General features: G+C 52.3%; 1 protein-coding gene across 2 annotated transcripts in view; it reads right to left on the reverse strand.

Annotated features, from left to right (window-relative positions):
- Positions 1-14,010: 14,010 nt before the first annotated feature.
- The window catches only part of LOC144151735 (uncharacterized), a 56,091-nt gene continuing 45,522 nt past the window's right edge, over positions 14,011-24,579 (reverse strand). For both annotated transcript variants that reach the window (XM_077682856.1, XM_077682854.1), the window contains exons 6-7: positions 19,471-19,686; positions 14,011-14,292 (exon numbers count right to left, since the gene is read on the reverse strand). In XM_077682856.1, the coding sequence (XP_077538982.1) occupies positions 14,166-14,292; positions 19,471-19,686 (343 nt within the window). In that variant the 3' untranslated portion in view covers positions 14,011-14,165. The remainder of the gene's footprint in view (positions 14,293-19,470; positions 19,687-24,579) is intronic.

Genomic DNA, 24,579 nt, shown 5'->3' on the forward strand with positions numbered 1-24,579 from the left:
CGAGGAAGGAACGACAAGGACGAGCGCACTCTAACAACTGGTTTAATTTCTTGGAAGAAAGACATATATACCCCACAGACCTGCGTACAACATCTTTTTTTTTTGCGAGAGTTTGCCTTACGGCATAACAGTCATATATACAACATTACATTGGTTTCACGCAGAAACGTCAACAGAGACCGGTACTGAGGCCCCCATATCCACCGCTGTAGATCAGGGGGTCTCCCAGGATGGAGCCCTGTGCTCCGGAGGTGTTGCAGGCGAGAGGTTTGAAGGGCAGGGCAGGTCCATAGAAGGTGGCTCGTGTCGGCTTCAGACGCAGGGACCGTACAAAAGGGACAGGTGTCCGCAAACGGTGCGTGATAGCGGGCAGGCCAAGCGTGGGTCACTGCTGGGGATAATGCCACCCCAACTCGAAGCCTCTGCAGCAGGACCTCCTCCCAGCGAGCGAGCCCACTGGGGAGGTCGGTTCCACGCGGTGGAAGTAAAGCACGCGTGGCGCGGCGGAGGTTCTCCTTTTCCACCAGCAGTTCTTCTCGGGTGGACACCGGAAGAAGTGGCAGCGGCCTTTGTAGGTCTATACGGCGACAGGCGCGATCCGCCGCTATGTGGGCAGGAAGCATGTCCCGGCGAACCCACAATACACGCACAGGGCATGGTTATGTGTCCAGGATCGCGTGAATACGTGCCGACATGCTGGTGCTACGCGCAACGCGACGTAGATCACGTATCGCCGTCGTTGAGTCCGTGTAAATTTCCAGTTTCACACCGGTAGTTACAGTCGATGAGAGCGCTTGGAGACCATCCCGAATTGCAGTAAGTTCTGCCAACAGGCTTGGGAGAGGTCGGAGGGTCTCGTAGGCGCAGCACTGGTTTAAGGTTGGGTGAGAGGGACAAGCCAAGGCTGTGGTTACGAGGCAGTCATGTGCCCCGGCGTCCACGAAAGCCTGTATGACTCGTGTCCGCGTCGCAGGCGCCCAGCGACGGACATGAAGGAGGGCTGCATCCGGAGGTTGATGAAGGCCAGAGGTTCGGACATGTAGCCTTGCCAGAGGCTTGTTGTCCGTCACCTGATGGTAGAGCCAGGGCGGTCTAGCCGCAGAAAAGGCTGGCATCGTATCAGGAACGTGGCCCATATACGCAGCGAGAGCCGCTGCCTCCGGTACATATCCACGCTTTAGCAGGCGAGCGGAACGACGCTGATGGATGATCTCATCTAGGGTGTTTAGCTGGGCTTCGGCTTGTAGCGGCGGGATTGGTGTTATGCGAGGGAGGCCAGTAATGGTGCGCATGGCGGCACTGTTGATGGCCTCAAGCCGAGCCCAGTCCGCTTGCGTCATGTGCTGGAACTGGGCCTGATACACAAGCCGTGGCTGTAGTACGGCGCGCACTAGGAGACGGGCAACAGTCCAGCAGGCCCCGCCAGACTTCTGAGCGATGCGGCGAACGAGGTGGAGCATCTGTCCGGCTTTCTGCCGAGCAGATCGGAGCCACTGAGCTGCTGACCCTGATGCCGATATTTCTAGTCCTAGGACCCGAAGACGGTCAACCACGGGTATGTCGTTCCCATTCAGTTGCAGTGAAACGGGAGACACTGCAAGGAGGCGGCGGCCCCAAGCGTTGGCCACGGGAAGTAAAGCAGTTTTCTCTTGCGAGAGAGAGAGGCCCGCATACTCGCACCATCTCTGGCAGTCTGTTAGTGCTTGCTGGAGACACTCAGCTTGTCGTGACAGGTCTGGATGCACTGACCACACCGTAATGTCATCCGCGTACATGAGGAAATATAGATCTCGGATTGAAGCAAGGTGCCAAGCTAGCGGCAACATGACGATGTTGAAAAGAAGCGGAGACAAAACAGACCCTTGTGGTACGCCTCGGACTGGTGTAAAGGGACCGAAACTTGCTCCGTTGATGCGGATGGAAAAAGAACGGTGTTGAAGGAAGTATCGGACGAAATCGCAGACTTTGTCTGGAAGGTGGAGGCCATGTAGAACTTGTAGGATGGCAGCGTGACTAACATTGTCATACGCCTTGCATATGTCCATGGCGAGCACAGATCTCACACGGCGGGATCGGCCTCCAACTAAAACCATAGATGAGAGGTATTCCAACCCATCCTCAGTACCGAGATAGGGCCTGAATCCAATTTGCGCCGGGTGATACCATTGAAAGGTATCAAGCCACCACTGAAGCCGTGTTGCAAGCATTCGCTCTAACAACTTGCACAGCGTCGATGTCAGGGCGATGGGGCGCAAGTTCCGAAGTACATGTGGTGGTTTCCCGGGCTTTGGAATGGGAACAATATCCACCCGAAGCCAAGAGTCAGGTAGTTGACCGGAGAGCCACACCTGATTAACCGAGTCCAAAAGCGGCACGAGGGCTGGGTCGTCGATGTTCTTGTACACCTTGTAAGTTATGCCGTCGGGACCCGGAGCAGTCCGCTGTTTAGCGTGATCGATCGCTGCCAGGAATTCAGCAACTGTGAACGGTGCCTGGATTCCCAAAACGGCTTCATGAGTAGGCCGTAATCCAACACCGTTAGGCAGGGGGAACGGAGACGGCATGGCGACTGGCACAACGTCAAATGCAGGAAACAAGGCCCGAGCAACGTCGGGGGCGAATTGTGCCGGGTCCTTGTTTGACGCAATACAAGCGCTGGCAGCTGCATCTGGAGGCCGACTGCCCGATTCCATTGCGCGAAACGTGCGCCAGACAGACGCCGTTGAGGAAGATGGGCCTAGAGAGGCGCACCACTCAAGCCAGCGCTGCCTCGACAGTCTTTTTTCGTGCCGCCTGGCAGCAGCGGTAAGGCGCTGATACTGAAGCCTGGCTGGTAGGGACGAAGGATCCCGTGCGGAAATTAATTCAGCTTGCTTGCGCTGAGCCCAAAGCTGCAGGAGCCGAAGATCAGGCTTTGGGCGGGACTCCTCCACCCACGTATGTTGAGAGGAGTCCATGAGGACACGCCGAAAAAGAGCGGTGGGATCCGGGATGGGCTCCGAGAAGGATGCATTCAGTGTGGAACGGAAGGTGTCCCAGTTCACCACTGTGCAACGGCGACGAAGGCGACCCGTCGACTCTGGAATAAGGCCCAGGCGAATGGGGTGATGGTCGCTGCCCCAGCAGTCAGCTTCACGTTGCCAGGATACCGTTTGTGCACCCAGCCACCACGACAAGTCAGGTGAATAGGGGGGCATCCGTACGTGGGTACACCGGCGTGTTGGGCTAGTAATGTCATTCAAAAGTGTAAAGCTGGCATCGGTGAAGTGCTCCAAAACCACTCGACCACGCTCACTTGAAGACGGATATCCCCAGTCGCAGTGCGGAGCATTGAAGTCCCCCGCCACAAGAATGGGACACCCAGGGTTAGCTCGCCGTAGTTGGGTAAGCCAACCTAGCCGCAAGCGGGGAGCACGACCACTATAAGGGCGCACGTAGCACGACACCAGTATTACCGCACAACGCGGGAGCTGCACTTTTACCGCCACCACTTCCTGCCAGTCTGTACACCACGAGTTTAGAGGGATGGGGTTTTGAGGAAACCGAGATAGGACATAAACGGCCGCCTTGCCCGGAGGAGTAGAACTTGAGCTGCACCGCCGATCAGGAATGGACGGCTCAGCATACGCCGTAAATTGAGGCAAGCGGGGGAGGGAGTTCGTCTCCTGAAGCAAGAAAGCCCAGGCATGAAGTTTCCCCAGACGTAGCCTTTCACGGATTTCTCCAATTTTTGTAGAGAGACCCCGACAGTTCCACTGAACGACATATTGATGTGATTCAGGCATGGTAGCGGACTGGTTAGCGAAGTTGGGCGCCGAGCACGGAAACCAGTGTCTGTAGCTGGTGCACCACAAACTGGAGGAGCTCCTTGTGGGTCAGAGTAGAGGGGGCAGGCTGTGAGGGAAGGTCAGTCGTAGACGGGGCGTGCTGATGAGCCTTGGAGAATGCACGAGGTGGACGTGGTGGATCTCCAGCGGATTGATGCAAGTTCGGCCGCCGGCGTGTTAATTGAGACCTTCGCGTGTTGAGTTTCTTCATTTCAACTTGCAGCAAAGCCAGCTGTTGGTCTACGGCCACAAGCTCATCCTCCGCAGGAGACAAGGGCGTCTCAGAAACAGCTTTCAGGCGACGGCGCAAACCACGAACAGCGTCTCGATATGTTGGCTGCGAGGGAGGCTCCGTAGCTTCCTCCTCTTCCACTGCATCCTCATCCTCTTCCGCCAAACAGTCGAAACGGTTGAACGTTGAGGTTGGGTCTGGCTGGGAACGAGCACGCCATGCACGGCGCTTCGCACGCGTGGCCTTGCTCTTGGTGGGGCAGCCTTTATCTGTGATCTCATGGTCGTCAGAGCGACAAAGACCACACTTAAACTTTGGCTGTTGAGGTGGAGTAGTTTCGACCTGATTGGGATCTGGTGTTGGGCACGGGCATGAAGAGCTCATGTGGCCACGGCGAAAGCAACGGTAGCAGTGCACTACCCCTGCCTGGAAGGGACGGGGCCTGAGGACACAACCGTTGAAAAAAAGCCGGTTTGGGGGCTCCAGCGGGCCCCTTAGCGTCACGAGGCATGTGCGGCCGGATCCCATATACCGCACGAGAAGCACTTCGTGCGTGTCACATCTGATGTTGTCGCGAAGGTAGTCCGGATCCTCCCCGGGATCGACGCCCGTGACAACATAACGGCGGATGTCAGTTCCAGATACCAGGTACGCTTGCACTTTGAGAATGGTGTCAGCAGAAAGAGCTATGTGCGTTAGAGAGCACAATTTAGCCACTGCATTTAGAGATGTCACCCACACTGACACAGTGTTCGTAGCTCGGTGATAAGCGTATCCAGTAAGTCCAGTTGTCCCGAAGCAGTCATCAAGCAATTTTTGCAAAGTCTTGGTCGGTAGACTCAGGATGTTGAAATGCTGCCGAGGCTTGATGGCAACTTTGTACCTGGCTTGTGGCAAAGAGCTCCGCAGGGTAGGTGTCGCGGGAGCAGGAGTTGGAGTCGAAGCAGACTTCTGGGTGTTGCCAGCGGCACAAGCCCGCTTTGCAGCAGGCGCAGTCCCTCCCTCCGTAGCACCAGTATGTGGCTCGGCTGCAGATCGCTTCATGGACGGGTCGGCGTTTACCTCCATCAGTGAAGGAAAGTCGTCAGAGGTTCCAGCAGCAACATCAGCGGCAGCAGAAGCTCCTGGCAGCTGTGTTGTTTCGGTCGGTGGTATTTGGTCCAGCCCGTCTGCCATGGCAGGGCCGGGTTTTGGTCGCAAGGAGCTCAGATGCTGCTGGGCTAAGCCTAGCGGCCGAGGGTAGGGATCCGAGCTTGCGGACGACCCCGCGGGGTCATCCTTGAACTTGCCGCTGTGTCGTATCGGTGCCAGGAGTACTGCAACGACGCTAGAAATAGGCAGGAGTGATGCAACAAAGTAATGGAGCCCATTGAGACGAAAACAACCAGTAGCCGGAGAACGCCAACAAACAGCTCCTTCGTCGTCTTCAGTAAAAGCTTCACAGCGCACACACATGCCATAAGTAGATCAGCGTCTACAAAAAAGGCGACAGCAGCGTCAATTCCTTATCTAACAAGGCCCGTTAGACGAAAACAACCAGCCCGTTGAGACGAAAACAACCCGTTGAGACGAAAACAAACAGCCCATTGAGACGAAAACAACCAGTAGCCGGAGAACGCCAACAAACAGCTCCTTCGTCGTCTTCAGTAAAAGCTTCACAGCGCACACACATGACATAAGTAGATCAGCGTCTACAAAAAAGGCGACAGCAGCGTCAATTCCTTATCTAACAAGGCCACAGAAGGGTGGCTGATGCAGTCAGGCTGATGCAGGCTGACTTAGTCGTGTAGAATAGATTGATTTATTGTAGGGTTTAACGCGCCGACGCAACGCAGGCGATGAGGCGCGCCGTAGTGGAGGGCTCCGGATTAATTTTGACCACCTGGGGATCTTTAACGTGCGCCGAAATCTCGCACACACGGGCGTTTTTGCTTTTCGCCTCCATCAGAAAAGCGGCCGCCGCGGCCGGGAATCGAACCCGCGACCTCGTGCTCAGCAGCACAACGCCTTAGCCACTGAGCCACCGCGGCGGGTCGTGTAGATAGAGAGTTGTGCAGAGATTTAGATGGTATTGTGTCTAAGGTGCTTAGATTTGTAGGCGATTACTTAGTTTTGGGTTCCGAATTTGACATCGTTGCCTTCAAGGAAAAGGTACTTGACGCCTTCGTTTTAAGAGGAAATGGGCTAAAATTCACTACGGAAGTTCCTGTGGACAATAAGTTGATGTTTCTTGATGTACTGTTGAAGTTTGAACCAGGTCATGTGTGCTGGGTATATTCGCCAAGGACAGGAAAACCTCTTCTAAGCTTTTCATCTGATCATTCTAGGCTTGTTAGGAATGGCTTAGTGGTAGCGTGCTTCAGGTCCGCTTTGTTTAAATCGCGCTTTCACTCGGTAAATGAGGCCTTTGGACTACAGGTGTCACGTTTGCGGGAAGCCGGCTATCCTTTACATGTGTTGCAGGCTTCGTGTGAGAGGCTACTAAGAAAGCTGAAACACGTACAGGAAGTTAGACCTGAAGAATGCGCACAACGATCCAAAGTGACCGTTATTCCGTATGTACATGGCCTTTCGCACCGTCTAAAAAAGGTGGCAGAGTATTATGATGTGAAAGTGGTTTTCTCGGCAAAAAACAAAATAGGAAGTGTGTGTTCAAGGGTAAAACAGAAATATGAAGGAAAAGACAAATACAACCATGTATGCAATGTCAAACACAAGCTTCGATTTGTTGAATGTGTAAAAACGTGGTTTATAGGATACCCTTGCTATGTGGGCACGTGTATGTAGGACAAACCGGAAGGTGCATGAATATAAGATTAAGAGAACATGCTTCAAGTTTAAAAGGAAGGCCTTACACACACTTGGCTACGCATTGTAAAAAATGTAAAAGAAGTGATTGCGCACCTATCTTAGAGGAAACTTCGGTGTTGTTTTTGCATCCTAAACAAAATTCAAGAGAGATTGTGGAAGCGTTTTTAATCTCACAGCACAAACACAAGTGCATCAGCCACCCTTCTGTGGCCTTGTTAGATAAGGAATTGACGCTGCTGTCGCCTTTTTTGTAGACGCTGATCTACTTATGTGATGTGTGTGCGCTGTAAAGCTTTTACTGAGATGTTGTACGCAGGTCTGTGGGGTATATATGTCTTTCTTCCAAGAAATTAAACCAGTTGTTAGAGTGCGCTCGTCCTTGTCGTTCCTTCCTCGTCCCCGTTTGTTTTGCGCAAGTCCAATCATGAATCGTTTCCAACTAGGCCGGCTTGCTGTGATGCTTCAATTCGTTGAATAAGATCAGTCAGCTGGGCCACAGTCTGTTGAAGCCTAGGAAGCATTGCTGCTCCGCTTCCGTCATGGTGGATTCGGAGCGTTTAACTGTGGGAGCGACAGTACCCTTTACGGTCACAATCGGATCTGGAGTTGGTGAAACCGGTCGCCCTCGTGCCCGCGAGTCTCTCTCTCTCTCTCTCTCTCGAGCGCATGATGAGTAGGGCAGATTTTGAAGGTGCGCACGTCAGGCCGCACGTTTGCAGGTATGCGAATGTGGTGTCGACAGCTCGCTGTAGCTGATCTTGCTGGTGGCCTGATGACCCTTTGGTGATCCACAGTGTTAAGTCGTCTGCGTACAGCGCGTTGGAGACATCCTCTATGGAATCGAGCTGGTAATCCCGATAGAGAGCTCTGCTAGCGGCAGTGCTTGCTACGCCAGTACGGGGCGATTACAATGCAGTGAAATGAATGTGAGAGATCGGGAAAGCAACAATATAGAGAAAACAAAAGTTAAATAAAAAATTGCACGCAATGAAATGCAAGGAAAAACTCTAAATAAAGTTAAGTAAAAGAAAACAAAATACAGCGAATGAATGACGAGATAGGACGCATACAAGAGCCCGTATCTGCCGTACCTTGTCTTCATCGAAGTACGTTTTGTTTCTTCTTTTCGTCGGCTCAAATTTCGCGGCGGCATATTACTCGCGCAGCCATACATCCTTCGACTGCGGCATGAGCAACGTCAGGTGCGCTCACGCATTGCGTTCTTTTTCACTGAACACGGCTACCACAGAAACGGGAGGATTTCGCCTTCCTTGTAGCTCGTAAACGTGCTAATGCACAGTGAAGAAAGCCAATTCCAAAAACCGCTTAAGAATCCAATTGTCATGCCAAGCCCAAGCCAAAAAGGAGGGTCTTCCCATGAAATCACATGAAGACATGGCTTACGAGGCGCAGTTTCCTCTCTAGTATACTTACTAAGAAACTCTATGGGCCGTATCAACACAGCGCGCGCCGCCGCTCTAGCCCGGCCGTGGTGCGCCGTCACTCGTTACGTGGGGCTCCGCGGGACGGCGGTACTTGTCCATGCTAAGCACGACTGTGAAACATATGTCTGTTTCACATTACAAACTCTACCCCACCGAGCGCACAGTGTTCCCCCGGGTTCAATGTGAGTGCGATTAATAACATCTCTGTTGACGCCACCGTTTGGAATCGGATTGGAACGGAGCAGATGACGCACGCCTGGGGTTTTTTTTTACTTCGGCGTGCGGGCGCAGCGGCTCAAGCCGCGCCGTGTCCTTGACGCATCGGCCATGTCTGTGGCCGTTTCCAGTGTTGCGAGGCGAAGAAATTGACCGCTAAACTTTTCAACGAATAGCCCCTATATGGTCTGGGCTGTAGAAATAGCAGGGGGGACCTCCTAATCGAGTTCGCACAACGGAATAACCCGAAATTCCATAAACCACTAAATGCTCAAAACCTCAGACCCATTTCCCTCACCTCCTGCATCGGGAAACTCAGAAAAAATGGTCCTCTCCAGATTAACTCAACATCTTGATGAAAGCGATGCTTACAACCACAAAATGTTCGGCTTTCGACGTCACCTCAGCACCAACGACATTCACCTCCAACTCCACCAGCACCTATAATCGAAACCACCCAAACGAGACACTTCAGCTATACTAGCCCTAGACGTCACTAAGGCTTTCGACAATGTTAGCTATTCCGCAATTCTCGACAACCTCAACTCTTTGCAAGTCGGAGAGCGCTGCTGTGGTTACGCACGAGCTTTCCTCGCGGACCGCACAGCAACTCTCCGACTTGGTCCTTTAACGTCCTCTCAATTTCCATTACCAGCCAAAGGCACCCCACAGGGGTCAATACTCTCCGCTACTCTTTTCAATGTAGCCCTAATACCCTGTATCAGCTCAGCCACGGCAGCCGAGCTCGCGCAGCCGGAGCAGAACACCGCGTGACCTCAGACCCGGTCCCCAGCCGGGAGCCACGATGAATGAGTCACGTGGCCGGCAGTTGGAATCGAGACACCGAGCTCGACTCTGCCACGCAGGATCAGCACCGGCGCCATGGCTCGCCCGTCTCCGCCGCTCTTCTCCTTCTGCTAACCTCTCGGCCCTCCTCAATAAATGAAGGCGGGACCTCTTCTCACGCCCCCTTCATAATTGGTGACCTGGAAAACGAGCCCCCACCGCAGTTCAAGGCGTTCACGGCAACGGTCTCAGCGGTATCACCAACGATACGTCAGCGTTGCGATCGCGCTCTAGGACACGTCTGCCATGGCTTTACCACGCCGGTCTGGATTCCCAAGCTCATCCGTCTAGCCGCCCAACCTCACGCTTCCGGGACTACAGGAGTTTTACAAGAAAGACCCTCCTTTGTGGTTCGCGCTGCTTGAGAGCCATTTTTTAATCCGAGGCATCACCGAGCAGGCGCAGCGCTACAACATCGCCAGCAAGGGTGTCCCAGAGCGCATCGTGGCACAACTTCGGCTTCCGCTGCAGACTCCGAAGGTGTACGATGACTTCAAGAAGGCAGCCCTTGCTCATTTCGGCTGGACCAGCCCTTTTCATTGTCAGCAAGCTTCTCCTGCCACAACAGCCGCAGAACCATCAGCTGCCATTGCGGAGACGCCACGTTCAGTTCCGTCCTCCGCATCGCAAGAACACTCTGCGGCCTCACCTGACGCCGATACGCAAGTATCCGCCATCCACGCCCACGCAACTGTCGATACCACCACGAAGCTCAACAGTTTCAGTGAGCGTTTTCGCTCACTGAAGACTGATGTTTCTAGGCCCAGTCCCTACCTGCAACTACAGCCGTTTTAAGCCAAAGATGTCGCGGTATGGCTGGCTCAGGCCGAAGCATTTTTCTCCGTCAACGGCATTACCAGTGACGTTGCTAAGTGCAAACTGCTGATTCGAACCCTGCCAACCGACCACCTGTCCGCCATTCACGACAAGCTGCTCGCTGCTGCTGAAGCAAGCGGTTCTCTCGCCGTACGCATCGAGAAACATACCTCAGCACCTGGCCCGGCGATCTCATCCTCGCCTAGCACCCCAGCAGCCCTGACTGCCCGTAACGATGTACCTGCATCATCGGGTTCTCCATCATGTCTCTACCTCGTCATACGAGTGAGTCCGACATGCATGCCCAAGTGCGTCCCGGCCACATCCTCGACTGCAACCGCGAGTGCGTTTATGGCAATTGAGACCCCACCTCACGTGGAACCAACCCAGCCATGGTCAGTACCCGTCCAATTACTGGGGCCTAACAACATGCCCAGTGCGCCCAGCACTCATGACAGTGCTCCATCGCCAACGTCGGAAGCGTCGTCATCAGATCTGCGCTCCTCATCGCCTGATTTCATCACAGCGCCCACTGGGACCCATGCCTGGAACGCTGACCTCTGTACCGCCACTGATGCACCAGAGCGCGCGATGTCCTCAACCGAGGAGAGAGGCGTTTTGCGTAGTGTCATCTTGAATCCAACTCGTCGCAATTCACCGCAACTAGCAAGCAGCCCGTCGCCAGTTCTACCTCAGCAGTCAATGGTAGCTGGTGGGGCAGACCTTCCTGAGAGCAAGCCCTACGCCCAGAAAGCCGACTCCAACATCTCAAGGGTAGAGAACTTCACTGGACGTGCAAAGTTGCCACCTGTTCTCCAAGGCACTTGCCCAAGCAAGGCTTTCGGAACGACTATCATGTCTCTAAGAACGATGGCCAAGACTTCGCACCAGCGGGTAATCTGCCACCAGCGCAAACGACCACTGGCAGGTGGCTGCAATCAGTGCCAACGCAAACACACGACAAAGCAGCACCACGCCAGGCACGGCGGCCAAACGACAACCCTTCACTCCGAACGTCCTCAACTGAACACTCGTGTTAAGATGTGCCGATGTCCACACCAGCGTGTTCAAAAAGCAGCAGCATCATGGTATTGTGATACGAAGCACCCGGCACCCAAACAGCCACGTTTTATTACCGGAGACCCGTCAGTGCTTCTGTGCGACACCCTGTTCAACCAGAAGACCCTGCTTTCTTACCCTCCTCGACTAGTCCCTCGTCCGGTGACTCGTCCACCGCTGAGCACCCCGCTGAGCACCCCGGGAGCACCCGAACTAATGGCAAGCAACCGGACAGCTTCAACGGCCGAACCAGGACTTGACACAACTTGTAAATAGTTTACAGCATGCCATTCCACTGCCTCTGGGACTGTGACTGGAATGAACCTGAATGTAGTGTACAGGGTGCATAGGACATTTTTTTCGTTCTCAATCTTTTGCTAATTTTTTGTTCGTTCTCTCGCGTCTCAATACCGCGAGCCAACTGGAGGGGGAGTAGTTGTAGCAGCTCAGCCGAGCTCGCGCCGCCGGAGCAGAGCACCACGTGACCTCAGACCATGTCCCGCGCCGGGAGCCACGAGGCACGAGTGGTGGTGGTGGTGGTGGTGAAAACTTTATTCATCCAAAGCTGTTAAGAAAGAGGTGCCGACTGGGAGCACCGGCGAGTTCGGCCAGCTGGATTGCACTCTCTTGCACTTGTGGGTCGGAGCTGAGCAGCGTAGCCTCCCATTGCTCTAGAGTGGTAAGGGACAGGGACAGAGTAGCATGGAGAGGGGGTTTGGAGGGGCACGCACCCACCATGTGGTGGAGGGAAGCGAAAGGCGCGCCGCACCATGTGCACCTCAAGATTACCCACGCCCTTTTCACACCACGCGTCACGTATACTCTACCGAATCTAGCCATAACCCGCACTGAACTGACACGAACTGAGACCATGCAACGCGCACTATATCGCCGTACGCTACAGCTACCCCTCAGCGCTGCTTCCGACGGTCTCCTCTACACGGGCACTTTTAACACACCATCCGAGCTTATAGAAGCACACCAACAGGCCCAACTACCCCGCCTTGCCCTAACCCACACCGGCAGAGCCGTCCTATCCTTCCTCAAAATTAACCCGCCCATCTACCACTCCCCACCCCTCCTCATCCCTCCAGAATACCGAGAGGCTCTCTATCCCCTCCCTATCCCCCGCTACATGCACCCCACCTATCACACAAGCCGGTCGCCTGGCGCGAGCACGATGTGGGCCCAACACTTCCCTCCCTCCTAGGACACGGTATACGCTGATGCTGCGGAGCAGCAACCCCGCCATACATACATTATAGCAGCAGTGAACCACACCCCAACCCCCTCTACCTCAGCCACCATCCGCGCTTCGCAATCGCCCTGGCCACCACCCCTACCCTCATATTCATGGATTCACAAACGGCCGTTATAAATTTTTGCAGGGGCATCATTTCGCCCCTCGCCTACAAAATTCTCTGCTCCCACCCTCCTCGTGAACGAACCATCTCCTTTTTATGGACTCCTGGCCATGTGGGCTTTGGCGGCGCGGAGAAGGCACACAAGGCGGTCCGAGCTTTGACCCCTCAGCAGAGCCCCCTCCTTGCTTCACATGCCCGCCTCACCTAGAGCCACTGCTCACCTTCCCTGAAATCATCCGCCATCACAGGCTTTCACGCACCCCCCCGTTATCCACCGTTGAATCATCCCTCTGGAGACAGATCCAAACCCATTCCCTCCTCACCCACATATTTCCACCCCTCTTTCCCACCCCCGCTTGTCCCCACTGCGGGGCTACGAAGACACCCTCCACGCCATCTGGCACTGCCCCGCCCTGCTTCCTCTTCCCCTACCCAACACCCCCGACTCCTGGCTGGCTGCCCCTGCGCACTCGGATGCCCAGTCCCAGTGCGCCCTGGTCGACAGGGCTCGGGCCTATAACGCTGCGCTTCCGCGGCTCAAGCGTGGCCAGGAATAAAACGTGTTTTTCTCTCTCACTCTCTCTGGTCACGCGATCACTTCCTAAGACGCAGCACGTATACGCCGTGACCGAGACGTCTTCAGCTCGCGCTTCGCATTTTTTAGTGCTGTTGAATAAAAAACATGTCGTTTTGAAAACAAAATTTCAATCGGAAGTAACCCATGTCCCTGTCCTTTACGACCCCTGTGGAAATATTTGGCACTTGAAAGTCTTTTCAGAATTTTGTCCCAACAAGCGTATAAAAAGACGAGCGTGACTTTTTGAATTACAACCCTCGCGAAGTGTAATTCAGGGAAATTTTCACGCGTAGCATACCGCTCGCCATACGGTCGGAACTTTTGCAACCCCGCGCCTCCCGTAGGAGCCCATGTTATTTGTTATAAAACTGTGACATGGTGGGTATCCTTCACACCTACCGGTTAATACTCCTTTGAGTAAATAGCCCTTCGAGTCACCATCTTGCTACAATTTGTTTCGGGGTAGTCCGAATAAAGTACGAGTTCCAGCCGTTTCCTATAACCACAAGCTCAGGGAGGAGCCAATGTACTGACAGCAAGGTTCCCAATTGTGTACAACCCCACGGTGAACTACCTAATTATGACGAGGGAAAACTCAACAAGTGTCACACCCATTAAATGTTTTCAATTTGGGCACAACCCGTTCTGATTTCATTAAATCCAGGTCGTAGGTGTCGGTATGACAACTAATACGATTTGCGACCCTACGTCAGGACATGAACCATGTACGCGTGCGTTGACGACGTTCCGTGGAACGTTTTCTCATGTGAAGCGGATGACGGCAGCCGCGCACTGTAGAGGGTGAAAACAATTCATGCGACAGCGTGAAACAATTTGTTTAATATCGAAGCTGTACAGCGCATAGAGCTAGGGGAAGAAGGGAGGGGAGGAACACGGAAGCTGCTGATTTGAAAGAGTCTGCTTCGCGACCTGCGCAGCCACGCAAGCCAGCTCCCGGAGGCCCCGAGCTGCTTAGCCGTAGCTGGGCCTCTTGAAGTCGTAGGTGTCGTCGTCGTCGTCGTCTTGCAGGTCGTTCTTCGCGTAGCCTCCGTGAGGCCGGCTGGACGGGTAGGCTGGCTCGGGAGCAGACTCGGCAGTCCTGCAGAAACACGTTTGTCGGACTGAGGCAAGCCAGGCTCCGTTAGCATTGCAATATGTTCGAGTCGAACGTGCTTTATTCGATTGAAAACTATCGGGTTGGTGCCAAAAGCTTTGCCATCTTTCAGACAGCGCCTCAACCTCAACGTTTTTCTTTTCTTTGCTTCGCTCCTTCCCTCAGGTGACTCTGTCTCCTTAGCTGTCCTCTCCTAAGGAGTTACACCGCGCCACGAAAAAGGTGAGGCTACTCGTGACGCAGCTTATCTGCGCCACATCCAGTGTCCACATCTCAGTCCGCATATAAAGATACGCCATTTTTTAAACAAACCTTTGGCTCAACGTCATTACTGGTTATCGTATTGTCACGAATAATATTAATAGTAATAATATTAAAAAATCATAGAATGTACAGTAATAGTAAAAAAAACCGTAGCCTCCCGAAATCTGATGCAAATCCTCATCAAAGCATCCCATTGTTCGCGGTTTCCCGTAAGATTTCTCCCTCAAGACATCCTTAATTTGCTGCCTGGTGCTTCAAATCTGTGCCTTAGTGTAATGTTGCCTAGATTGTGCTCCCTTGTGGTGTTCCTTGAGGTAATTAACAGCAGAGCTGTTTCAGTTGAGCGTTTTCCGCCCGTCGCAGCAACAAACCTCGCGGAGCGATGACCTCACCTCGCGTTGCTTAGTAACCCCTAACTCAACTGCGCGTTGCTTCGCGCTCGCTTCTCTAGCCTAGGCATGGCTCCGCCGAGCCTCACCGGCGCACGTCAAGACTGGACGGGACTGCGTCAAACATGGTATAAAGGCTAGTGTACAGCGGCGTCGTCCAGGCCTGCGCGTGGGCTTGCGTCACGTGGGGAGCGTGTGCCTCGTGAGGAGCGTCGGCCAGCTCAGTCTTCGAGAACAGCCTGCCCAGCGTTTGTAACGTGATGTCCGACGTGCTGTTCTTCTTGCCAGTTCACGTGCGTTCGTGCCTGAAGTGAGCAGCACAGAACAGCTGGCGCTGTAGACGCCGAGTTCGCGAAGCCTGTTGCCGCCGGTTCTACCGCGCGCTCACGCGGTCCGCTTTAGGAGAGATGTGAAAGCCTGCGGACGAAGCGATCCGGTCCTGCCAGTCATGGAGAACTTTCAGCGGCAGTTGAGCTCGGAAATCCATGTGAGGTGCAATAGCCGTGTCTCCGACGACGGGACAGGGGCCGCCAGCTCTGCTGTTTCTCCAGCCCTGCACCACTGGTGCGAGCTGCGCCAATTTGTGCTTACTGTTTTCCAGTTAAGACAAATTTTGATACATTCCTCAAGATTGCAATCAAATCGAGTGCTTTAACTAAAGGTGGTCACACTATGCACACTCGCTCCTAATAACGTTGGTGTGCAAGCACACATTACACCCGCACAAGCACTGGTAAATGTATCCCTATACTAAATGCAGCCAATGTTCTTATGGAGCCCAGAGAAGAGCTTACTCATCAGGTGAACATGACGTATGCGCACGGTCGCCCCCGACAGTTCACGTCGTGTATTCAAAATTATCTCTGTCTCTTACCAGCCAGTATCCCGCAGGAGAGTAGCTAAAGGTGCAATATATGACTCGCTCGACGGCACGCCACAATTTTGTCGGCTATTACCCTTCACTGTCGTGGAAGCAAAGGCCAGAGAACGACCACACCGGGCAGCGCAAGCTTTCATCTGCTAGCGCGCGCAGACGGCATAGCGAGTGCGCCGAATGTTGAGTGATGAGAAATGAGGGGTGGAGTAGAGGGAGAGGGGGGTACTTGCAAAATATGTTTGCACGTGGAATGACCCTGAAGTTGTCAATGATATTTGAGGGAACTTATCTCGGCTATCGCTGCCTAATAGTCCTGCCTTCGTGCGTGAAGGCGGTGAGAGAAAAGGGTCGGGCCTGAAACAAGAGCACGCAATTTATACGCTGACAAGGATTTCCTGCCGGCAGCCGGCTCTTTGTCCAGTTGCACTGCCTGCCTCCCTTCCTAGGCAGACTGAAAGGAACCTGCAGCGTTCACAATAACGTAAGTAAGTCTAGCCACCTCGCTCAATGGCTTGCTTTACAGTTGAAATTTTTGACAGCAGCATTTCACAGCAGGTAGGCGCTTTCGACTACGCAGGTTTATTTCTGCCGCTACGCTGCCCCCGCTCCCGAGTACTTACTTTTCTTAAACTCACCACCACGGTCAAGTAATGCGTACCCAAAAACGTCTTCTTCTGGCTTTTTTTTTACGTTTGAAGGCGCTCGAGAGAACCCTCCATTTATAGAAACATTTCTATATAGAGTATATATACCTGCAGGACTTTTCCATATCGCTATTAAACTGGTGGCATGCTTCAGATGTCAGCATTGTTCACCAAAAAGAAAGGCCAAAAAATGGAAGACGCTGATGTTTTTCCGTTATGCGGGGAACATGACGCGTCGCCGTACTCCGCGATAGGAACACCCCGCAGTAGTGCGCCCGGCACAGACATTCGGCAGAACATTCATAACACGCGCCGCGAACAACCGCGATGTGGCGCATTAAGGTCTTCGTATTGTGCGGCGCACAGACAAACAGGGCAGCGTGCGGTCGAGGACGGACTTCAGGTTCTTCACGTCACGTTTGCACGAAAACCGACTCCTTGTGATTCAACGCGCTCGACGTAGCACGCCATGTGGCAGTGCGCTGATGCATGTGCATATTACACCAAGCACACCAAGCTACCCTTCCGTGCATGACACGAGACAGCGAGCGACCCACAGCGACCAACGCCGATGCGAAATGCAGCACGCGCATCTCGCTGCCGCCAGGAGGCGGTCTCTTAGCCTTCAACCCAGCGTCCGGGCGTCCGGGCTAATTGTGATTCTTGCGCCATATTCTCGCCTGGTGAGCCTGGGGGAACATTACTGCGTTGTTATTGCCCTAGCAAGGCCACTGCCTTGTTGGCCTTGAAGGCGTTATAATTGTCATGGCAACAATGCGAGGGGGAGCAGCTTGCATGGGGGAGAGGTAATGCTCGCCCCTCTCATGCCGGTTAGACTCCTCCCCCCCACCCATTCCCACCCGGCCACCGCCGCCGCCGCCCCGCTGCCTCCCCCGGGCAAGCCCCGATCCGAAGGCGAGAAGCCACGCCGCTTGAGCAGTAACGACGCCAGTTCGAATATCACTTGAACACTTTCTTCGAGTTACGTGCGCGAACGCGACGTGCGGCGAGAAACACCGATGACCAATACAACACAGACAAGGTTGTCGGTCATCAAGCACAGTACACGCACGACACAAGTCCCATCCTTCAGCTCAGCTTCACGTACGGCATACGAACGAGATTCACACCTTTTGCTAACAGCACTCAAAGAGACTTTGCGTAACGATTCATCCTGGTGTTCTTGGAGTCCCTTTTGCAGCACCATAATGTGCGAGGGAGCACACACGAGAAATCGCCCACTACATTAGGCGCGCGTCGGCCTCGCTGCGGAAGCAGCAACTGCGGTCTGCGGTGACCGTTTTCGCGCATGCGTGCACCCAGTCACGCCGGAGAGAAGCGGAAAGAAAAAAAAAGAGTTGGAGTGTTTCCCCAGCGCCACTGCCTCTAGGCGCGCAATAATAGAACCGAAACTAGAAAAATTAGAAACTAGAACGCTGCCCCGACGCCATCTGTTGGGCAGCGCCTTCGATCTTTCATATTCCTTCCTTCCTTCATAGAATTCCTTCGTAGAATTCCTTCATAACGCGTAGCGGAAGAGTTGCGCGTCTGATTGTCACATGCCGCGAGTTCCACCTTACGACAGCGAAGCCTGCTTTCTGTGCTGCGCACAAGACACGGTTTTCAGCCAGTTATGCTCAAGTAACCGGCGACGGCGGCAGTGGTGGACGCTCTGCTGATCACCATCATCATCATCATCATCACCAGCCTATGTGCGCCTACTGCAGGGCATAGGCCTCTCCCATTAATCTCCGATTACCCCGGTCCTGTGCTAACTGCGGCCAATTTATCCCGCGAACTTGTTGATCTCACCTGCCCATTTAACTTTCTGCCGCCTCCTGCCACACTGTAGCGATGTTACCCTTAATGACCACCGGTTATCTTGCCTTCGCATTACACGCCCTACCCACACCCGTTTCTTCTTCTTAATTTCTACTAATATGTCCATAACACACGTTTGTTCCCGGATTTTCTCCGCTCTCTGCTGATAAGGCAGCCGACAATGTCCGCCGTAGCGCAGTGGCGCAGGCAAGCGCCGACTCCTCCCCGCCAGGAATTGTAGGTGAACGTTGCTGCCGGCAGCTGCAGCCTTTCCCCGGCATGGCGGCCTGAACGCTTCGCGGGTAACAGAATTGCATCCCTGACAGTTGTTTTAGTAAAAATTGACTTAGGCTTGCGATTAGCGATACCAAATAAAAAAGCAACAAAAAGGGCGTCGGTGATAGAACCAGATGGGAAAATAGGTCGGGCCCAGCAGCACCAGCAAGAGCCGGCGCGCGAGCAGTGCGACCGCTGCAGTGGCAAGAAGGGCGAGTGAGGCGAGCCTTCAGCCAAGCGCGGCCAATGTTTTGTGGGTTCTTTCGGCAGGCAATACAGCTTGTGCTTGGGGAGAGTAACTAAACTTTTCTTTGGCAAAATGGCTACGCGAACACGCGGGCTCGGCAACTCTGCGACAACGCAACGTATCCGTGGGTCATGCCCAAATCTCAACCTCTTTATAATTCCAATGCTGGATTAGTGTTGTACCGCTATATTGCCTTCTGGGCTTTAATGAGAAACACTGTGGACAATACGGCGTGACATCGACTAGCTGCTGGCAAAGTCGTCAATGTGTTTGTGCACCTGCTGCTTGTGGACAAGCGCAGTGCTCTTATGGGCGCCACCGGTGCGACCATTACGCGCTCAAGGAGCCTAAACACTGCCATACCTGCTGGCCAGTCACTACACTTTTTATTTGTGTCGAATGTGTAGTTTTATTTTAATTAACCCGATTCGACACAGCTGATTATATCGAGCTTCAACTGCCGCCTAGCCGGACAGCATACGGGTGCGAATATTTTTAACCTCAAATATTCTGGCCGTATTTCAGCAAACGCCACCATTGGCTAGGTAGGAGCGCTAGTTCTACGCGTCTGCAGCGGTATATAGGGATTGTATTCAGCGCCGAATTATAAAGGCCACGGAATTAAAAATTAGCGGTGCTTGTTACCTGTAGTAGGTGTTGTGCGGTGATGGCTGCGCGTGTCGGTAGTAGGATGTCGGCCGGCTGACCCCTTCGTCCTGCCACGGGTAGGGTCCTCCGGGCCCTTTAGAGATGCTCATTTTGTACGAGACGCCGATGGGAACGTCTCCCTTCGGTCTCCAGGGCTCCGGCTCGTTGTACGGTCGGTATGTCTTGTAAGAAGACTGGGTCCACGGCTCGTACCTGTGGAAAGAAACAGCCTTGGTGGAAATGCACTGAGAACACTACAGTATGCATCGGAAAATGCATCACTGCTCTGAAACTCCTCATGCCGACCATAGAGCGTGTTATGCTTCATGGACCTAGGTGGTCCGTAAAAACACAGCTGTATCAGTAGCAGAGAATCAAGAGACATCGTTCCATAGGCATTGTTTACAGAAACCGCGAGATGCTGCCGCCGAACGTGATGATCCTAATCTACCAGTCTTTATTTTATTCTCACCTAAACTACTGTCACTTAGTTTGGGGCACTACGACACAAGAAAACTTACACAAATTGCATGTCCTACAAAAGAGCTTCTTACGCGTAATGGAAAACCTTCCTCGGTGGCACACAACAACCGAACTTTTTGCCAAGCACAAAATTGTGCCTGTAACTAAATTATATGACTATCGTCTGTGTCATTCGTTCAAGCGTGAAATTAAATATAGTACATTTCTACTTCGTAAGATTGCTTTGCTAGAGCCGCGAAAACATATAAGCAGAACAAGAAATACAGATACATATAACGTTCATACATACCGAACAAGTTATGGCACGCAAACCCTGGAAAACAAGCTTCCGCGACTGCTCAATAGCTTCGCAGCTAAAAACACACCCCTTGAAAGATTCACAAATAGAGAGTTATTATCATTTTTTCTTTCATAATTTGTTATCTCTTTGTGTACTTCCTTTGTGTACTTCCTTTGAATATGTGTACTTTGAAAAAGTGTACTTCAAAGTGTACTTTGAAAAAGTGTACTTCGTTTGAATGTCTTTTGTTTTGTTTTTTGCAAATACAAGCCATTGCAGCTTTTTATTCCTAACTTTTTGTTCCACTGTGCATCTTCTTTTTTCATGTTTTTTTTTTCTTTTACTTTTCCGTAGTAGGTTGTAACAAGGCTTAGAAATGTTATCCCAGTGTTCCTGTGTATTGGTGTTATGTACATTTGGTTGTATTTTCTTTTTCTCATCTTGATCCTTGCTATTCGCCAAGTTAGGGGTCAGCAGCTTCAGTCAAGCTGTTTTTTGGAGCGTTTACTGGAGCTTTCTTTTGAGCTTTTGCAGCTTTTACTGCGGGCCCCTGTCATCATGTAATGATGATGAAATAAACGTATTGTATTGTATTGTATTGTATTGTGTCATGTAAGCCTTGTAAACTTGTCAAGCTCAGGCTGTCATCTCAATCGTTTTGGGTCCTCATGTCGAGCAGGAACCATCGTTTGGGTGGTCACCAAAGAAAGCCAGTCTCCACATTTGTACGCCAATTTGCCCGCAAACTTACTGCCGAGAAGTTCGATATCTAATATCCCCAACAACGCCTGCTTTTTCTCCGCTCCGCGATTTGCACATTTAATCACGTTCTTTGCCTGCTACTTCCTGTTTACGGCGAATGGGTCGTTTACTAATTGGGGCAGGTTATCCTGTTGGGATTCGTTCTCCGGCCTAGCAGATAATTTCCCCACACAATTTCTTTAAATGAAAGAGAACCGCTGCTAGAGTTGGAGCACGTGTCGTCTCATATCAGCTACAGCGGGCTTACTGCCGCTTTGCGTCTCATCCGGGAGGAGGAGGAAAAACTTCATTCGACTGAAGAGCTGGTAGCTCTTCGTCCTTAGCCCAGGACATCGTTGTTTCTACCTGCCGTCTTGGCCCTTTCGGTCAGCCATAGCTCCCTATCCGCGTCAGAGCTGGCAAGTTCACTCTCCCAATGCTCGTAGGTAGGCCGGGGAACTGCTTTCAAGACTGGGTTATTCTGGCACTCCCTGACCGCGCGGCGCGTTGGCCGCAGTAATTGCTCAGGGGGGTATAGAGTGCGGAGTGAATAGCATGTAGTCTCGTGGGCTGCGGGAAGTTGTTTGGAGTTGACAGAGGGACACTTCTTGTTCTTTGGACGGCTCCTGGGGGGGGGGGGGGATAAGTGCGTCGGGATAGCCTGTAATGCTGTGTTATGTGAGAGGGTGATCTAGCCGGTCGCCATCAGATGCTGGGGGCAGGTATACACACAAGGCCCACCGGCATGTGACTGACACACGGGGCATCGAAGAAGTTAGTGCAGCCTCAGCATTACCCTGAACCGTGCACGCCATACAAACCGGTGACTATGATCTCTCACCTCGGGCTCTTGTGACTTGTGGAGGTAGTCGCCTCTTCCAATGGCATACGATGCATGCCGAAAAGGCGTAGTATTTTGTTTTTTCGGGAAACTCTTTTGCTCTACTAGTTTTTGCTACAGTGCACTATGTTTTTGACACACAGCCCTCTTCTCTTCTGAGGTGCTTATCAGCGGACCTTGAAGACATTTACCAGTCACTTCCTCATCGTCGATCCTGGAAGCCATGAGTGAGGCCATCGACGTGTTTTCAAACACCAAATTCCAAAGCGAATGCGGCATCCCCACGAAAGCCTGCCTTGAGGGGCCGGCATTCTACTCGTGGTCAACGCAGAACAAGCTCTGCCTCAAGCGACACGTGGTGTGCACAGGTTCCTCTATTGCGCCTGTGCTTAGCAAACTTCTACTTGGTGTCTACAACAGACGTCTGCAATCCGTCGTTCCTGATGTGGGAGTCGTGCGAACGTTTCGTTATGTGGACGAAACCAAGGTGCTCTTCGGGCCATGTGGAGACCCTATCTGGCCAGAATACGAGATTCTGGAGCTATTTTCGTCCGTTTAGGCCCCCTTCCCATTAACAAGCGAGATGCCACAAGACAAGTAGTTAAGATTCCCGGCCTTTAATTACCTTACGAAGTCACCTGCGCTGGGATACACACCCGTTTACAAAAAGGTCCTCTGTCGTTTAACTCGGCCCACTCGAAGGCGGTGAAACGTGGTATAGCTATTGCTGTCTTGCAGAATGCACTGATGGTGCCCTGCCTTCACACTATGACGAAGAGCTTGGACTGCCCAGTCAACACATTCAAATCGAGAGGGTATCCCGTTCCGTTGCTTTGCAGCTCCCGGAAACCGTTTTTGAGACGGCTGAATTCGAACGTGGTAACAAAAAATTGAAAGAAAAAAGTCGGAAAGGGCCGCTTCGAGATGACCTACTTTCGCGGCATGTCAGCTCGCTGAAGACGGCCAAAGACACGGCAGACATGCTGTCGTTTTTTTTTCAGCGCCGAACAAACTAGCCACACAGTGCGCCATGGTTAATAATCAAGAGGGACCCCGGAGCTACATGTGCGAAGAACTGCGAAAAACATTTCATAAAATGTGTTAACTGCGTAATGTATCAAATAAAACTTTCATGCGGGCGGGTCTAGAAAGGCGAGACCAGTTTCACTAGATAAGGTGTGAGTACCGCCACTGAGGCATGCCAGTGAGCAACGGCAGCCATTTCGGTGTCTATCAGTGGTGCGCGAATGCCTCTTCTACGGCCTCGCCTCTAACGCCTACAGGGTAGTTTGTTAACAACACTGCCGAAGATGCAGAAAAACGGCGTCTTCGAACACATTTCTGGTGCTGAAATGCTGTTACACGCGTTATCTTTGATCCGCATTCGCAACGACGTCAGTCGCGCGCTGTCGCAGAGCAGGAAAGACAACCTAAGTCTGCCACAGTTTACCGACTGAAAACGCACAAGCAATAAAAATTGACCGCGTATCTGCTCCTTTCGTTAAAAATGTCGACAAAAGACGATAGTTTTTTTCGACATTTGCAAGTAAATGCCTCACTTTGCTTTCCCGGTCACCTCTCATGCTGTTCCTCTTCCATCGCGGTACTCCCAAGGTAAACACACTAAGGTTTGCTCAAATCAATTCAAATTTACCGCGTTCCACTGCTCCAGTTCGGGTGCCTCGATGCCAGCGCTGCTGTGCAGAGACGCGCGTGAATCGAGGCACCCTACTCCAACGTTTATAGAACCACGGTGCCCCACTCTACGGGCGTTCCAAGCGGAACATGTAACCTATCTAGTGGAACTTTTCGTTACTGTTGCTGCTTGATTTCTTAAAATTCCGCCAGGAGCTCAGGGCAACAGCAGGCGACGGTTTTCTGCTATTGATGTGGCATTTCATTTGATATCGAAAGAACCAAGCATCCGTAAATTTATTCAATAAAGTAACACTGCAGATATCACTTATGTATCAATTTTTTGCCTTATGTTTGTGTAATGTCTTGTTTTTGTTCAACACTGTTGACAAGTATGAGCGTTAACACCGGACTTCGACGTTTAGATTTGGCGGTGAGTATACAAGACTATTGCTAAGATTTTGTTTCACTTTGGCCCGGTGACTGAATCTAGTCGCAGACAGACAGACAAACAGACATACAGACAGACCAAAATTTCCGGGTTTAAGTAGCCCAAGAAAGACTTTAATAAAATGGCGGCGCCCATGAACCGTTGCAGTGCAATCAAAGTGTCACGTGATGCGAACGGATCATGGCGGCGGCGGCACGGAACAATAGAAGAAATGAGTGCCGATATCCTGAGACCTCATCTCACACTATAGGGCCAGACTGCCTGGCCGTCAACGACCGCCTCACAGAGCGCGCATACACCACGGGAAGGGCAAGCAACCACGCCTTAGATGCAACTGCAAGATGCAGCTGTTACCACAAGCTTAACGAAACTCGCATCATGGAACTATATGTATATATACCTAGACACCCGGTCCAGGGACATATACTAGGCTCCAGCCTTTCACGTTAAGGAGGAGGAATGCACGAGTTCTCCTTCGGTGACATTCTTTCAGCGGAAGATAGCACATCTTGGCAGTTAAAGACCAAGAACGTTGGTGTTTTCTACATATGAACTCTGTTCTTTTTAGGTTTCTTCCATTTTTGTTGTTTTCGCTCTTTCACCGATAGCGTGCTTTTAGTCTTCTCACTGTCGTAACATTATGTTGGTGTGTTCTTCTATATAAGTTGCCATCTC

The sequence above is a fragment of the Haemaphysalis longicornis genome, unplaced genomic scaffold (assembly GCF_048455015.1).
Source record: "Haemaphysalis longicornis isolate Haplotype H1 unplaced genomic scaffold, Haemaphysalis longicornis Haplotype H1 scaffold_9, whole genome shotgun sequence".
Taxonomy (NCBI): Eukaryota; Metazoa; Arthropoda; class Arachnida; order Ixodida; family Ixodidae; genus Haemaphysalis; species Haemaphysalis longicornis.